Genomic DNA, 18,452 nt, shown 5'->3' with positions numbered 1-18,452 from the left:
CCAAGTGCAGTGATTCCACGGAGAATGCCTGGAGGAAGAAGGTCAGAAGTGATGTGGAGGAAATGTGCTGTGAACGTTGATTCAAGAAGTGCAGGGAAGAAAATATAGTAGTGAAGGAGCTAAAATTTTAATGGAAGAAAGGCAAAGAAAGGGGAGGGATGAACAAAGCAGCCTTGACTGATCATAGTTTAGAGGGAATATAGGTGTGCACAGGAGGATAGCTTTGTGTTTTTAGAACTTCTGGTTCACTTCCTGTTAAACTGAGGCTTTCCTGATCACAAGTCTCCCTGACAGAGCTTTAGGGGGTCCTAAAGATGGGCCCATCTGCAACTTCTCCAAAAATGGCCCTGTGTACAAGGGAAAGGGCTTTTCTTGAATATTCAGTGCCACGTTTTTAAATGTGGAGTCCACACAGGAAAGAGAGGTTATCAGGATGTCAGCACTGTGGGAAGGTTCAGTAACCTCTCATAAACCTCACAACAAATTCAAGCACAAGAGACAAATCAATAAAAAATCAGCTTCATTAGTTCAGTCACTTGTTTGTTACTGTCAAGTATTTTCAAGGCAGTATCCAGCACTGGGGAAAATGCTGATCCTGCACAAAGCCTTTGGGCATCTTTCTAGGCAGAGTAGTGCTGCCTTTTATCTCTTAATGGCTTAGGAAGGGCTTGAAAAGAGACTTGTTTGCTACTGATTAATATCAATAACTAACTTTATTCCTGACTAATCCTCTCTCTGCTGACTAATCTCCTCCTTTATCTGCTGTTGCTGGTTCCTTAACCTACAGGGATAGAAGTACACATTTAAAAACCTCAATATGGTAAAATAATATTTTAGTTTAAAACATAAAAAAAAGGAGGGATCAGTTCTCCTCAGTTCTTTTTCTTTGAGAGAGCTGTGGGATTCAAGGCTTGGCTTGACAGGACCTTAAGCCAAGGCTCTGCTCTCACCAGAAAACAGCTGGTTATCAGAGGTCCTTCCTGACCTGTGCTTTCCTGATCCGACCACTGAGTCAGCTCTCTGTGCAGATATAGCACATTTTATCTAAGTGCCCCTAACACATTTAGAACTGGAAGTGTCATAGTGGTCTGGAGATACAGATCTTACAGTGATTTAAGTGGTGTTATCGCAGCAAAATACCAGTAAGGCTGTAACAAAACACCCTCTGGCTGTCAGACCTCATCCTCCCCTCAGAGATTAAACTGTGCTTCATTGACACTCAGGTTCTGAAGGGCAATTTGGAATATCTTTATTTTAACGTGAGGAATGGCCAGTTTAAAGTATGTAAAAGAGATGATTAAAGTGTAAAGGTAATCTCTGCAGGACTATCTATCAGGAACTTTGTGAGGTGAATTTGTCTGAGTCCTTTAGGCCTGCATATATTAACAGTTTCACTGTGGCTAGAAGGGTGTAAAGTCAAAGTTACAGAAGACTTGCAAATTTAGTACTTGATAAGTACCAGCAGCTTCTGCTTTGCATCAGATTAATATTAATTGTTGTACAGGCTGTTGACTAAAATGTTGGTAATGCAAGTGTACAGAAGTGCACAGGCTTAATACAGCAGAAGGTGCAATTACCATTTCACTTGTTCATCTTACTCCATGTACTTGGCTTTTTGAACTGGGAAAACAAAGTAGGTGGTGATTTGGGTGTGTTAATAATGAGTTTTGTAGCAAATGTGGGTAGAGTCCTTCCCAAATCTTCTTTAGAGAAGCCTAACCGTGATGATGATGAATAATGAGTTTCAGGCCTGGATAATTCACTGTTCAAAAACTTTAAGGAACAGATAGATATTTATTTGTAACATTAAAGTATTTTCTCTAGAGAGAGATTTTATGTGGAACACCTGGCACTTTGCAGTGAGTTAATGAACATCATGTATCATTTACCTTTGGGAATTCTCTAGTCAGTGTCTTGTTTGCTGTTGTTTAGTAAACTTGGAATTTCTGTATTTATGGTCCAGTTGTAGATGTTACGATGCTTCAGAGTTTGCATTTTAGAGGAAGAAAACTTTACTCTCATGTTTTGTGAACTTCACTTGGAATTTCTTTGCTTTCTGCCTAAAAGGGAAATAGGGTTCACATTTATACTGAAGCATCAATTTACAAAGAAATTTACTGATACATCACCTGTATTAGTGATATAAGGTATAATACAGAGTTGCTTTGCATGGACAGAAAAACAGAGATAGAACTGCCATAGTCTTACTAAATTGTCACTTTTTTCTAGATCTTAGCAAGTGGAAGAGATTAGCTTTGTCAAGATGATACAAAAACTGGAATTTCTTTTTGTGGGAGCTTGTAAATAAATGGAGACTGACTTGACTCTAGAGTAATGTTTAGCTCATCAACAAGTTTCCATAGGAATTTAAATCAAGCATTTCATAGTTATGAAGCTGATAGAAACATAAAAAAGTTCATAAAGTAGAAACATTTAAAAATGTTCCTCCTAATCCTCCTAATGTTCTCAGATGGCATCAACAAAGATCCTAAACCATGCCTAGGTCATGAGTCAAAATGGATGAGACTTGGAAAACAGAATTGTACTTTTTTTTTTCCTTCCCTGTTCTTTTAGTTCTTACCCTTTTCTCCAGTGAGAAAATACATCTGTCTTTTTATCCTGTCTTCTTTTATTTCTCTCACACAAGGTGGACTTAAACTTTGTCTTACTCAGCTTCTGATTGTGGATCCAGGCACTTTGAGAGGTTCCAAATCATCAGTGTGTACATGCAGGAGACTGCAGGGCTGGAGCTTGACATTGAAAGGAATATATCAGAGTTTAATAAAAGTTAAAATGAAAGTAAGAATGATTTAGGCTTTTGCTTGAGTGATGAGTGACTTGTGATTAGTTACATGCTCCTTTTTAAAGAGACTGTTCAAGTGGTATTACCACCTATTAAAATGAATGTGCCAGCTTTAAATTCATAATCAATTATCCTTTTACTTTTTATAGTTGTCTTCTCTGAGGAAGAGAGAGAGCAGCTGAGAAAGTTCACAAATAAATCTTACCTTCTGGATAAAAGGAGCCGTCATCATGTATATCTTGGATTAATTGATATCCTCCTGGCATATTGCTATGAGATCTGTGTCAATGAAGGGGACAAGAATGTAAGTTAAAAAAAATAAAAATATGTGTTAGGAACCTAGTGCTGGACCCTGTACTGCCATTTAGGAAACTTATTTTTTGAAGTGAACTTACTTCCAAGCATTAAAAATATATGATTAACTTAAAATTAAGGACTTGGTATCTCTGGATTGAGCTGTTGGGATGCATGTGGGGATTAATGGGATTTCAGTATACTTGTGTTCTTCTGCAGCAGCATTTTAGTAGGAGAGATGTGGAATTGAAGGAGATTCTAGACAATTCTGTTTGTTTCTGATTTCTGTTGTGATGGGTCTTGATTTATGTAAATGGCAATTTAACAAAATAATTGTTCTTTTTTTGTTCTATGCTGTTATGTGGATAACTTGCCCTTTTGGAAATGGACTTGCTTCCCAAGTACAGCTTTGAGCCTTGAATCTCCTCTGCTGGTATTAACCAGTGAGGTGTTTTCTGAATGCTTTTAATCAAAATATTGGGACATGTAATCAAAATCGTGTTCTGTCTTAATCAGACTGGCTTGGAGGGCATGGATTGTAGAAGGAGAAGCAGAAATGTCCAGACCTCTGTATTCAGCAGAATAATCTGGGATTGTTGTTTTGTGTGTTAGTGCTGCACAAAATTGCAAATCTGCCAGGAACACAATTGTACAATTCTTTATTTGGTTTGCAGTGAGTGTATGGGATATGCAGAAAACACACTGTGGGTTTTGTCCTTTTTCCCCTCATTTTTTTTTTCTTTTATTCCTGTTTAATAGGAAAACCAAGACATTGAGGCCACACAAATCTTTACTAGAGCCAGGATTACAGATCAAGGCTTTCTGGCTTTTTCCCCTAATCATCCCACTAGACCACACTTGCACACAAATACTGTGAATCTGTCACATTTTAAGAATAATGACATTTTACATATACTACTGGCTTTGGGACCCTCTCCCAAAGCCAAAAGTCTTGAGCTGTTTTCATGAAACAAGGCAGTTGAGCTTGGCTTTTGTTGATTCAACTTTCTGTTGTGCAAAGGAACAGAATTCCACTAAAATAGTGTTTTTCTGTGCGTTGCTGTTGTATTTCAAAGACTTTGTGCATGGGCTCAATATTCCCACTACGAAAACCAACATCTGCATTGCAATATAATTTTTAATGCTGTCCTGTGGCCGTTTCAATGCACGTAATGTAATTACTGCTGCTTATTCACAAAGGTTCTTAAATTGCTGCCAGAATGTTATCTTAAATAGTTTGCCAGCAGCCTTGAGTGTGGGATTAGATAACACTTATTTTACTGTCTTCTCTTAAAATTAGGTTGAATCGTCTTGGAACATCAGGAAACTGAGTGCAACGTTGTGCTGGCTGGAGGTGAGGCAAAGCTAAAGTTTTGTATTATGTGGTTTTGCTGTAGACTTGGGGTTTTATGGGTGTTGTACGTTGCTTTTGGGCAAAGTTTACTCTTTCAGTATTGAATGTTAGTGGATATGTGTTGCTTTACCTGCCCCTGTCTTTTCAGCCTTATTTATAGAATCATAAAGGTTGGAAAAGACTTTTTAAGGTCGTCAGGTCCAACCATCGCCTCAGCACCACCCCCTTGGTCCCTGTTAAACCATGTCCAAGTGCCACATCCCTGTTTGTTTGGTTGCTGCTCACCCTTTGAAGCCAACACAGATTAGAGGAAACACTGAATTCTGTTCTTCCCACATTCACACTGTTCACTGAGTGTCCACAGACCTGTGTAAAGAAGTTGCTAAAGAGCTGGAAGTGGAAAGGATGGCCTGTAATCCATTAATTGTCACGATGCAGCAAGATGGGAAGGACTGTCCCAGCCCCATTCCTGAACTTACTGAGCCAAATCTCAGTTTGCAGGATCAAAACTAAAATTTGACAGGACTTTTGGGTTAATCCTTTGAACCTTTCTAGTGGTGGTGAATGTTACATTCACTAATAACTTATTCTGACAATGGGTTTTCTAGATCTTTTTATTATTAGTTCTGCAGTAGCAGGTCACAAAAGGGTGCAGTTAAAATGCACTGATTGCCTCAATGCCTGATTTATCTTTTTCAGATCCATGTCCTAACATAGTAAAGGGGTTTTCTGCGTGTCCTTATGATATAGCAGTTCTTGGTGCAGCCTGTGCCAACAGTATATTTCATACTCAGAAAATTCAGTCTCCTGGCACCAAGCTGTTAATAACTATCTCTGTTATACAAACCATGTAGGGTGGGTGTTTTCATCATTCTGTAAACAAAATTGCCTGAGCTCTGGTTTGTTTGGAATGGCTGCCATTTTGCTGGGCATGACATGTACACACACCTTAGCCTTTAAATATTAAATCACAAACCATAAATGATTTAAATGCTTGCTGGTCATCCATTAAAATGAAAAATGGGTTGAGGTAGTCACAGTGCAGAGAAGTGCTGGCTGTCAGCAAAGTGTTTTTATTAATTTTAATAAATTGAGGGTTCAAGATGAAATAGGTATTTTTATTTGAATTCATAAATGGAGTATTTTGTCTTGAAAAGTGAGAGCTGGGAATAAAATCACTCTTTTAAAAAAGTCTTTAATACCACCTTAATGCCTCTGGCCTGAGTAAATTAGAGGTCTTCCTCACTCATAAAGGAGAACAAGGAACTGTTCTTGCTTTCCCCAGGCAGGTATATTTATCCTTGTCTTGAATATCTATAATTTTCATGGAAGGCAGAGTCATGTATCATTTCTAAAGATCTTATATGTACACATGTATTTGGTTAATATCATGTGGATTTAATTTTTCTTTATTTTTAAAAGGCTTTTTATAGCTTCTCCTTAATATATATAATAATGTGGGACAGATGTAATTTATTGCTTTAATCTAAAGGATGGCAAAGTCTTGAGGTAGATGTTTTATTCTGATGTTCTCTACGTTCTTTTTTTAATCCAAAACCACTAAAATGTACAGGACTTCTGTCATCCTGCCATGCAAACCAAATGTGCAGTGTCTTGTTTCTGTTTAACATGTTGATTTCCATATCTATTCAAATACAGCTTTTTAGAGGCATAATATATAAAAAATGTACTTTTTTTCCCTCCTATTCTGCTATGACTTTTTTCCTTAAAGGAAAACAAACAAGCACAAAGACTAATTCACATTTTTTCACTGATGTACACAGAGCTTCACTTGCATCCATGATGTCCTGGTATCTTTTGGAAGACGAGTGTTGTGCTATCCCCTGTACAGACATTTTGGGTTAGTGACACGTGCCTTCAGGGACACAGTCATGATACTGCAATTAGGTGAGTTTTTTAGGGGTTGGAAGTGATGCCTGTAGAACCACCTCGTTTATGTGTCTATTTCCTTTAATAATTTTGAATCCTGTGGCCAGTTTCACCCAAACTTGAAATACCAACATTTCTGGACGTGTGGTGGTTTTGTGAAAATGGGGCTGTGGAGAGAAGAGTTAAAAAAATGAGTGCCTTTGGCAGTAGAAAGCCTCTGAAGCAACTAATTTATTAGCCAGCAGATAACACATGCAGTATTCCTGAGGTGTTCCATGGTGTGGGGCACTTCAGTATTGCTCTGCAGAATCACACACTGAACAGTGTTACAGTTCTTTGCAGGTTTAAGGCAAAATGGTTGAGGTGACCCCAAAGAATAAAAAACTGGCTGTATGCTGTGTTTTTGTAGCTTTTTGTTTCCCCTTGAGGAGTGGAGCTGACATCTGACTGCAAATTATTCCCTCAGCAGTGATATTCTTTTTGTGTATTCCCTGTTTATCCCAGACAGCTTTCCTGTAACAGTACAGATCTTCAAGCCTATGGCTTTTCCAGCTCCAGTTTTGCAGTTGGACACAACCACGTTTATATCTTGGGTTATTAAAGTTACTTGCAACTTTTCTATTTCTCGTGAGTTACTACTTTAAAAAAAAAAAACATTCAGGGTTAAGATTAATTTTTTTGGACAGAAGAATCACTGAGAAGCAGCACTTCAGTGGTTTATTTTCAATTGCAGGATTAAAAACCCACACAAATGACAATATTAATCTCTACCACTGCCAAAAACTGTTGATTCAAAATACTATTTACATTATAGCAGTCGGGTAGTGAAGTTTTAAGGGGGAGATAGATGCTGTCCTTCTTCACTTATCTCCACTGGCTTATGTTGCTGTTCATACATGTGAAAAAATAAAATTCTGGTGACAAAACTGCAATGATCCAGTGCTGTCAACCTTTTGGATTTGTTTTTTTCTAGGGAGGATAGTACATGAGAGATAAGATACTTGCTCTTCTTTCAATGTCATGATGGAAAATGGCACTGCAGTGAACTTTCAGTGATCCAACAAAATTTTTTTTAGTAGCTTGGTAAGGGAGATGAGGAAAAGCTGAGAAGAGCTGGGGGTTGTTCAGTCTAGAGAAGAAGAGGCTTCAGGGAGACCTTAGAGGCCCTTCCAGTACTTAAAGGGGGCACACAGGAGGGCTGGAGAGGGACTTTGGACAAGGACATGGAGTAATTGGACAAGGGGGAAAGGCCTTGAGCTGAAGGAGGGCAGGGTTAGATGGGATGTTGGGAAGAAATCCTTCCCTGGGAGGGTGGTGAGGCCCTGGCACAGGCTGCCCAGAGAAGCTGTGGCTGCCCCAGCCCTGGAAGTGTCCAAGGCCAGGTTGGATGGGGCTTGGAGCAACCTGGGCTAGTGGAAGGTGTCCCTGCCCATGGCAGGGGGTGGAACTGGGTGGTCTTTAAGGTCCTTTCCAACCCAAACCATTCTGTGATTCCACTTCATGTGGACGTAAATCCATTGGGATTGGCACGGGCAGTGTAGTGATGAAAGTAATGGTGATGAAAGTGAACTTCTGAAAGTTCTGGGGTTTGTGTATCAAATCAGTATTTACTGTTATGGTGCCTGTAGCGTGTGAAAAGTGCTGATTTTTTAAAGGAGCCAACTGCCAAAGAATTGGAAAGGTACCAAAGGGGTGGGTTACCTGTCTATAGTCAGAAACAGGGTGGGGGAAGAGTGTGTGTAGGTATTGTTAAAAGAAATAGGGTTGTAGGTAATGCTTGTACCACCAAGACACATTTGTTCAGTCAAACACTTTCCCCTTTCAGTCTTCAGTGGTATTTGAACCATTCTTTTGGGGACCTTCTGTTTTTACAAAATACTTAGCAAAGTATGCACTGTGCAAATCAGACTAAGTGTAGATATCATTAAATACTCTGTTACCCTCTTTGGAAATGATGCATCATCAATTTGGCACTGTATTGTTATATGGGTGTGAGGGACATAGGTAAAAATCAATAACAGATAATGAATTCAATTAAATGGTAACACAAAACTTGCTTTTCATGTAGATTCAAGGACTGCTGTTTAACTTAAAGGAAGAATTGATTTAAATTGACCTCTCCTGACTCGAGATTTCTTTCAGGATGCTGTTGACAGAAGCTGGGACACGGTGTAATGCAATGTTTCACTAATAATAAGCACAGTAAACTAATATATTTTAAAATACTAAAGAATTCTGATGGCACTGAATGCCTCAAGTTATGTTACTTGACTTTAAAAATATTAGTCCTATGTTGATGGATCACTTCCAAGATACAGGATACTGCATTTTTAAGCTATTAAGGATCCTTGCATGTGGTTGAAACACTTTATTTTGCATTAAGACTTCCTGCCAAAGTCTTAATTGTAAGACAAATGCATTGAGCTGATTAATGTTGAGGTTCTCAGCAGATTTTTTCATATGCTGTTCTAGTGATCTGTGGTACTTAAAGTACTTCACAAAACTGTTCAAAATTAACGTAGTTATTGACTGTATTTATCTGTTCCTTGGGTAGGATTGAAAAAGGGAATGAAATGGCAGTGGTACATCCATGACCCTGCCAGAGCAGGTGACCCACTGTGGTCCCTTCCAACCTGAACCATCCTCTGATTCTGTGATTTTGAAGTTGTCATCTATGAGCTGGTAATAAAAACTCATTTGGGCTCTTTTTTGCAACATAAAATATCCTTTGCTTCTTTTCATGCAGAACCTAGCACTAATGTATTTACAATTCTACAACTGCTCATTAAAAACAGATAGTACTGTTGCCTAACTGGGTAAGTTATTAGCAGGATGTTTCAGTTTAAAAGCCTGTGAGGGTTCTTTTCTTGTGTTTAAAAATCCTGTTGTTCTCTCTTTTAAATGAAACAGTTAAGTTCAGTTTATCTTCTTAGATGAATGCTTCTTGAAAATGTGGAGAAACGTACAGAAGTCTTCAGGAAAAATAATGTAAAATAGATATATGTGACTTTAAATTTCCTTTGCTTCCAAATACACAGTATGAAAGGTGGTAGAATTTTATGATGGTGTAGAATCAGTATAATTTGTTCTATCAAATGGCAGATCCAGAGCTGGGGTCAAATTACATCCTTTTTTTTGAAATAGTCTGTGAAAAGAGGACTGGCTTTCTGAAAATGTAGAATTCAAGTTGCAGGCTGTGGGGTAGCAGCTGTCATAGCAAGGAACTCCAGAACAACCCAGTGATCTGCAGACAATTGCTCTGGATTTTCTGTTACAGATGTTGGGATCTTTTTATATTTGTGCTTTTAAAAATGTTGGGGTTTTTTTGCATAATCAGGAAATAGTATCTGCACATAAAAAGCAGTGTATTTATTGATCAGTTCAATGCAGAGCTGTGACTTTACACAGAAGAGATGCAAAAACTGTGTTAAATCACATGGACTCACATTCTAAAAGCAGACATTTGGTAGTTTGCTGTGCTTCCTGTTTGCCTTGACTCAGGATTCCCTATTCCACATCTGGCAAGATTTGCAGCCTCTCTAATTAGACACCCATTAAGCTCCTGGAATCCAAAACTTTTAATTTATGAAGAAAGACTTTTTAATTGAGAATTAGTGGGATATTCACTGATGTGCGTTGTCGCTTGGCAGATGAGTAGCAGTGGTGGATGTTGTAAATGCTTTGGGCTGACAGCTTGACAGCTGGAACCTGAGAAAAGTAGCAAGATTTTAATTCCACATATCATTTCTTTTTAAAAGAGCTCACTTCTTTTTAGTCAAAATAGTGAAGTTTGACAAGCTTGGCTTGAAAGCATTGATGGGGATACAGTCTAAAAGTTATCAGTTATATTTGGGATTTTGTTTTCTTACCCGACTTCTGCAGTAGGTTTCCCAAACCAGTGGGTTTTTCAGTTCTTTGCCATGGCTTAGCACTCTTTGTTCTTTCTCCTTATTGCCATCTTCCTCATCCTTTAACTTTCATTCTCTGTCTCTGGTTTTTGCAGCATGGAATTACTTACAAACAAATAAACAAATGTTGTGCTTGAACAGCAGGGGGAGTTCTGATCTTTTTTTTTTTTCTTTTTTTTTCCTCCTCCTTTTTTTTTCCCTCCTCTTCTAAATCTGTAAAATGTAATTTCATCCCTGTTCAGGTTTCATAGCCTAGGAGGAGCCAGCCTCTTGGGAGAGGGTTATTAGATTCCATTTGCAGTAGTGGCTGTTTTCATTTGAATATGGTGGTTTTTTTTCCCCATTAAACAGCAAAAATAAATTTTTTGAAGTGTTCCAGCACTTAACCCTTTAGCAACTGTAATCAGAAAACTAAGGGAGGAGATTCCAGCTAATTGGATTGTTGCATATGAAAGAAAAATCAAACTGACAACAGAAGGCCTTCTGGTTGTGGAATGATAAATCATTTAGATTTTTAATCTTTTACTGCGTTTATTATCTGTGTGTCAAATGGCCCTTTACTGAGCCCAAAGGGAGTTTTTCTTTCATTTTGCCAAATTATTCGGTAACTAGTCAGAAGCAGGAAAAGTTTTCCCTAATTTTGGGCCCTGGTGAGCTGTTGGGCAGTGGCATCATCACACTGCCTCACACAATTCCATGTGCTTGACCCTGCTCAGGGCTGTGTCTTCCCAACCTTGCTGTTTTCCGGCACAGGTATTTGTGGAGGCATAAAGGGAAATGTGTTTTCCTCCAGAGAAATGATGGGGCATAACTTTTTGTTATTTGTGAGTTACTTTTCAGTTTACTTTTTTTTCTTTTTTTGGTTAAAATACAGTGCACTCAGTGCCTGTTACAAAGTTTGGGACAGCACAGCTTGGAGAAGTGGAAAAGCTGGGGGAAGGGGCTCCTTCAGCTGTGGAGAATTACATGCATGACTGTGCCTTGAGCCTTTAGTCTTGCAGAGAGATTCCCACTGAATTCAGAGGGATGTGGATACCAAAGGACATGGTTACACTGCTGCTGTCCTGAGCCTGTGATTCAACTCTAAAGTTCCAGGATGGTTGTAGATACCGTGGTTATTAAAGCCTCGCAGGTGAGAAGATGATAAATGTGATCTATTCAGGTTTCTAGTGATTTTACAAAAACAAAAATCTATTTCCAGGAAAAGCTGCAGTTTTGAAGTGTCTGCTGGACATTCACAAGATTTTCAGGGAGAGTGACCCTGCCTACATCCTTAATGATCTCTTCATTACAGACTATTGCATCTGGATTCAAAAAATCAAGTAAGTTCTTCAGTAGTTATTGATGTGGGTAATGTTTTCAGCATACTTCATCTATGAATAAGTATCAGCAAAGTAAAAAGAAATTCTGACCCCTATATGTGGAAATATGATCACTCTTTTTCATTTAGTAACTGTGTCTGTCCAGCTATTCTTGTGGAGATATTCAGTGCATTTTTTATGCAGTGACATGACTGGAGAAAGGAGGGGAGGAATTGCATTTTAAATAAAAATGTGAGTTTTTGTGAATCTGTTAATAGGGGGGTTTTTTTGGGGAAAAACAGCTTCTGGAGAATTTTCATTCCACTGCAATCTCTCAGGAAGAAAAAAGCTTCTATATCACTTATATAACTTCAGGATAAAGGTAAGAAATAACTTCTAGTTCTGAATTGAATTGACAGCACAGGCAGACCATTGACAGCTGTATGAAACATTGATTTATGGGCTGTAGCAGTTGTAGCAATTGATTATCAACAGCAGAGTAAGTGTCACAAATCTCCATGCACTGTGTGCTCCTGCCCCTGGAGCTGTTTGCCAGCTCCCTCTCCCTGACAATGTGCTTTGGCTTCCACTTCACTTGAGAGGAAACAGTGACTCTGCCACTTCCAGGCAAAGTCCCTGCACTTCAGCACTTCTGTGCCTCACCTGTGTTCTTTCAACAGCGTCAGCATGGCTTATTTCCAGAGTTTTGGGAAGTTTGCAGTCAGACTGGTTACAATATCAGCATGTTTTAATGGCTTAAAACCAAAAGTGTCAGTAGGAAAACAGTGGAAAGTGGATTAAATGATTAAAGCAAGCTGCATGTTCAAATCTTACTAAGCTTTATATTGTTCTTGTCAGATTTATTCTGTTTTCCATACAGCTTTTGTGTTTTCTTCCTTCCTTTTTACGTCTTCACAGCCTTCTCTGAAGGGCCACAAAAGAAGGTGTGAGTTGGAATAGGCACTACTGATGTAAACACAAAAAAATGCCATTTTCATACTGGTTAATATAGCAAAATGTAGACTCATAAAACTGGTTAAAATTAGTCTTTGCTTTTCAGTTCACCATTTAACAAGAGAGTGTGGGAGAAAAATAACTTCAGTGCACGAGACACAAGGAGCAGTAAGGGGATATGGAGGGAAATTGGTAATAATTATGATCAGAAAGGGGAATGTTACAGAGACCTGAGCCTGCACAGGCTGTAGGTTTAGGTGTGACCTTATCAGAACTTCTTGGAGAATTAAAGACCCTCAGTTTATAGCTGCTTATTATGCATTGTAGATGATGTTGATTCTTATTCTCCTCTGTGTGCTTTCAGTGACTGTGTTCCTATAAATAGCAATGCACAAAACACTCTAAAGCAACTACAGGTGTTTCCAAACATTCTGATTCATCAATCCTCATTAATTCCAGGATCAGCCAGTTCATTTTACACTGTCATATTTGAGGAGGCCTTTTTTGGCCACACCTTAAATGCGTGGGAAATTCCCCAGGTGTGGGGAAATTCACGTTCAGGTTGAAGTTGAGATGAAAAAGTGCAGTAAATAAAGAAGGAGAAAGTTATTTCATGGATCTTTCACAAAGAAATGAGTCATAAGACAGTAATATCACTGCTGCCCATATCAATGAATATAATGTCTAGCAAGTCAGTCATAAACCCCAGGGTTTTCTTTAAATCCAGCCCAGGAAAATGCACAGTAGCTATAAGTGACTGATAGATTAACACGTTTCCTCCCAGACTCTCACATTATGTCCCAGTTAAGCAGAACTGACAGCTGCTGGAAAGAGGGCAATTAAGCTCTCTTATTGTCAGAGTGACAGGGCACAATAGCTGTCTGTCATTAGGAGAGCGGGAGAAAGAGGAACCGCAGAAACCATTCCTATTTTTAGGTCTGAATCAGGACAGCATTTAAGCATATGCTGAAGTCATTCCTGTTCAGTTTAGCAGTGAAGCATGTGTTTTAAGTTCAGCATGTGCAAAGTGAATGGGAACACTTTGTTTTATTCCTTTACGTAGAAGGGAAAACCAAAAGTTCGCTTGTCATTCAGAAAATACCTTGACAGATGCAGAAATGGGCGACCAATTGTCTGTTCAGGACAAGGGTTCCCAGCTCCCCAGGGTGAGGCATCTGGAGAGGAGGGTGGTGCATCTTCCATACCAGGGGAAGAAGGTTATGACATCCCTCTGCTAACTCCCTCTGAAGCACTGGCACAGGTTGCCCAGAGAAGCTGTGGCTGCCCCATCCCTGGAAGTGTCTAAGGCCAGGTTGGACGGGGCTTGGAGCAACCTGGGCTGGTGGAAGGTGTCCCTGCCCATGGCAGGGGGTGGAACTGGGTGGGCTTTAAGGTCCCTTCCAACCCAAAAACCATTCTATGATTCTATAATTCCCTTTATGGTGAGAGAGTTGTGTGAGGGGAAGGTATTCATAGGTATTTTTGTGGTGGTCTTTCAATGTAGTTATTTTCATCTCCAGCGGGTCTAGATACTTTGTTTTGTTTCTTGGTTATCCTTTGCTCCTTGGAAGCTTCTTTGTCTCCATTTCCTCCTGTCTTTTCATAACTGAGAGTGCTCTCAAAATCCATGGAGGGTTTTCCTTTTCTTCCCCTCTTTCCCTGGTATGTAACCAAGTCCTGGGGGAGGTTGGGGCCTCTTTTTTTTTTTTTTTTATAAACAGTTGAAACAGACTGTAGGTTCTTTTGAAAGAAGAATCTGGTCACTTTAAAAACAGCTGGAAGAAAACATTGTAGCTCACCTGTGCTGGCAGAGAACAGTCTGGGAGATGCAGGTTTAGGAAAAAAGCTTGGCACAGGCAAAACTGTAATGGATGCATCCAGTGGCAATAAGCACACAGTCCTGTTCCAGATGAAGAGGAACTCCCCTGGTAGGTACCAGCTTTTAAATATTCCACGTGGAAACAAAAACCTTATAGCCAGCAGTGTGTCAATGGCTGATTACAAATTTGGTTTGAGATCATGGTTTGGCTGTGGGGAAATTAGATGAATAAGTGAATGTGTCACTGGGCTGGCAAGAGCTGATTTATTTTAAGCACAGAGTATCTGGAATTGGAAATGATTAAGCTGCTGAATAAAACACATGCAGGTGGCTAATAGTCAGTTGGGTATGGGGAGTACAAACTAGGTCTTTAATGCTAAGGATTTTATTTTCTGTTTTAGAAAAATGGTTTTAATCAGGTGCCTGGTACTAAGAGAAAAATAGATTTCCAAATGTCTTAGACAATCAAGATATTAACAAGTGTAGCTAAAATTTTGCCTTCCTGTTTGCAATCTTAAAGCTAGTTTTACCTGCTTTCTAGGTTTCTAATATTTCTCTTTAAGCTGCTTTTGAGGTGACTATTAATAATTTCAGCTGCTGTACGAACTGGCACGTAAATCCTGTTAACTGTTACTAGGCTTTGGAGAAAGGGAGAATGTTGCTCAGCAAAACTTAGCAGAAAAGAGGGAGAAGTAAATGTTAACCTGGATAACAAAGGCTCGACAAAGACCTATGGAGGCAGCTTGTGGTAAATCTTGGCAGGTGGTGTCAACATTTCTGTTGAAAAGCCAGATGCAGCCAGATGGAAAATTGCATCTTTAACCCCTGAGGTCATAATGACATGTCATCACTTCATTTGATCCCCCTGCTAAGTGAGCTTATCATCCACCCTGCTGTCACTTCTGTTATTGCTTTCATTTCCATAATAAAATTAAATTTAATTTGTCTGCTTTTGCATGCCTTTGTTCTTTAGGTCCGAGCTTTTACAGGCCATTCTGATACATGTGGCAGCCTCTGAGGTGAAGTTGTAACCGAATTTGTATTATAAATCTGAGGTTTTCTCTGTCTTCCACACCTTCCTTTGGGCAGAAGGAGATGAGGGAGAGGAGAAGGAGTTTTGGGGAAACCACTGGTTGGTTGGCAGCTGCAATAGGGGCTGCTGAGACCAGGGGAATCCAGGTGTGGGCTTGTTGCAGGAGAGCCTTTTCTCCCTCTGGAGAGGAGTTCTGTGTCTGTGACCCCACAGGAGTTGTCCTTTACAGAAGTCAGAACAGTTTACCCACTGCCTCTTGCTGTGCTGAGGTTCCTTTGTGTGGCCTGATGTCTTTCTCCAGTGTTTTGTGTTCCCCTTTGTGCCAGGCTCTATTCATACTGGTTTTTTGGCCACTGTTGTACATATGTGCCTGCTGGCCATGACATGGGTGGAAGGCTGAACAGCTTCCTGAGTCCTTGTCCAGGCAGGCAGTAAGTCCACGCTGTTCTGCAGACCTGCCTGAGAGGAAAAACTTGAGCCCATGTCAATTTAAAATACTCTTACCTACTATTTACTTGCATGTTTAGTTTTAAACCTTTACCACTTTAGTGTCAGTAAATGAGCATATTCTGTGTTCCTGAAATGGAGGTGAAGTTCTGAGTGTTCCTGGCAGTTTTCCAGGGGCTGGTACACTTAGTACAGAATCACAGAATGGTTTGGGTTGGAAAGAACTTTAAAGATCATTTTGTTCCACCTCCCTTCCACTAGACCAGGTTGCTCAGAGCCCCATCCAGCCTGGCTGTTGTATAGTTGGGGATTAATCTGCTCAAAGTTTTGTGGGTATGAGACATGTAGGAGAATAAGGTATATTTTTCACTATCACTATTTTTCTACTTTTTAATTTACCATCTGACCTTTTGTTCATGTTCTGTTGCAAAAAAAATATTATAAAATGATTGTGTATTGTAGCAGCTTCAACTTGTGCAGTGAAGGAGATCTGTGTGTTAAGACAAATAAGCTGTTAAATTGCCTTGGTGTGTTCTGTGGAACTGTATCTGCAACTTGCTTTGTTATCCTTCACAAATATGTGCTCCCCAACCTAAGACAAATGTAACATTGCTAATTTTGGTGACTGTAGGTGTAACATGCCAGTTTGAGCATGGATTCTTTGATTTAAAGTTTGGAAAAACAAAAAAAAAACAGGGTTCCTGGTGGCATTCATACAATCTCTGTGGAGGCTGCTGTCTTTATTGGAACTAACTGAATTAAAGCTAAGCCAGATATTCCTGAGCCCTACTGGCTTCTCCCTGATTTGCAGGTGAGACATACCCTGAAAGGTAGGTCAGCCTCATAGGCCTGTTTTCCTTTTCATCCCTTCGTTAGAATCGAAACCTAGTCCTTGTTACAGCATAATTACCTGGTCTGAAGCCAGCAGGGAGTTGCTGCTTTATTGTAGGATGTGAATTTCTCTAAATAAATGTAGGATTAATTACATTCACAGCATGTCGTGGAGGTGAAGAGATCGACTCTGATCATTCAGCCCTCCCTCCTCTTTTCCCCAGGTTTTCTGAATCACTTGTTTAATCAATACAGTGTAGTCTTGGCCTGAAGTGTTAAGGCCTGGTGTTGCAAAGGCATTAAGAAGCCCAAGTCTTTCAGAAAAAAAAAAAGAGTTGTGAGATTTAGGATTTTTTTTACTGCCTGTGTCACATCAGATCATAAAGTGCACGAAAGGGAGTCAGGAACTCAACCTGTGGCATCGCAGTTTGTCCATTGCATTGGTTGAAGTTTAGTAAAAATGTATTTTACAAGTTACCATCTCTTTATATTTGCAAAAAAAGACCAGGTGTGAATGTAGAAGACAGCCTAGTAACATCCTTTAGAGCATACTTCTGATAATCAGAGGAGTGTTGGTAGTTTGATTGCTCTCAAGTCCATTTAAACACACCGTACCACACTGAACCTGCAAAAGCCTCTCTTCAGTCCATATAAATATTTGCATGGCTTTATAGGTCTCTTATTAATTTGCATTAAGTTCTCTGCTCTGTGTAGTCTCTTATTTATTTTCCTTGTATCCTCTTGCACACGTGGGCTCACCATATCCTGTGCTGTGCTTGCTCGTGGGGCAAAAAGCATCTGGGAGCAGGGCATGTGTTGCAGCCTTCCTGAAAGAATTACTTCAGGCTTTTGCTAGATTTGGGAAAATATTTTGGAACATGTAACATCTTTAAGCTTCTGTGGCCAGATATTATGATCTTTGTATGAATTTAAATAGAATTTTACCATGCATTCCAATGGTATGTTGAAATAATTTGTGAAATGGATCATCTATCTGCAAACCTAGGAAATTTGATCCGGTTATTATTTGCTAAGATCTGGAAAACTTTGAAAAATGCTTCAAAGTATGTGGAAACTGTTTTGATTGTGCCATTTTTGCAGCTGTTTCTTCTTGACAGTTTTGTTTTCTTTAGGGGTTTAGGGTTTTGTAAAGCTCAAAATACTTGAAAAGACAAATCCCCCCCCGGCTTTTAAAAGACTTTTGTTTTTCCTTTTTTGCTGATTGTGGAGTTAAAATTTACAGAATCATAGAATGGTTTTTGGGTTGGAAGGGGCCTTAAAGATCATCCAGTTCCACCCCCTGCCATGGGCAGGGACACCTTCCACTAGCCCAGGTTGCTCCAAGCCCTGTCCAACCTGGCCTTGGACACTTCCAGGGATGGGGCAGCCACAGCTTCTCTGGGCAACCTGTGCCAGGGCCTCCCCACCCTCCCAGGGAAGAATTTCTTCCTAATATCTAATCTAAACCTGCCCATATTAATGAAATCCTATTCCCTCCTTGTGGCATTTTCATGTTCCTAGGAAGGAATTAACTGTAACTTCTGAAACTCAGGACTGTCCTGCTAAATAAGGGGTGAACAGAGTAACTCTTGTAAGCTGTGCACACCTCTACTGTGAAAATATTAAGTTCAGACAGGAGGATTCAGGAACAAAAGTGTCCTAAAAGGCTTTCAAATGATGCACTGCTAATGTTAGTTTATTAAATTTTTGATTTATGATGGGGGAAGAGGGAATGTGTAAAACATAATAAAAATGAATCAGTGCTTTAAAGCATTCTCAGATGTTAGAGGAATATGCTAATTTTCAGCTGTTAACCTC

General features: G+C 39.5%; 1 protein-coding gene across 4 annotated transcripts in view; it reads left to right on the top strand.

Annotated features, from left to right (window-relative positions):
• Positions 1 to 18,452, top strand: part of SHQ1 (SHQ1, H/ACA ribonucleoprotein assembly factor) — a 43,726-nt gene that overhangs the window by 11,076 nt on the left and 14,198 nt on the right. For all 4 annotated transcript variants that reach the window (XM_027700931.1, XM_027700932.1, XM_027700930.1 and 1 more), the window contains exons 8-11: positions 2,953 to 3,107; positions 4,398 to 4,451; positions 6,236 to 6,359; positions 11,451 to 11,571. In XM_027700931.1, coding sequence (XP_027556732.1) covers positions 2,953 to 3,107; positions 4,398 to 4,451; positions 6,236 to 6,359; positions 11,451 to 11,571 — 454 coding nt within the window. The remainder of the gene's footprint in view (positions 1 to 2,952; positions 3,108 to 4,397; positions 4,452 to 6,235; positions 6,360 to 11,450; positions 11,572 to 18,452) is intronic.

The sequence above is a fragment of the Neopelma chrysocephalum genome, unplaced genomic scaffold (assembly GCF_003984885.1).
Source record: "Neopelma chrysocephalum unplaced genomic scaffold, ASM398488v2 Primary Assembly neopelma1_147, whole genome shotgun sequence".
NCBI lineage: Eukaryota > Metazoa > Chordata > Aves > Passeriformes > Pipridae > Neopelma > Neopelma chrysocephalum.
This window is presented reverse-complemented; position numbering and strand designations above follow the sequence as displayed.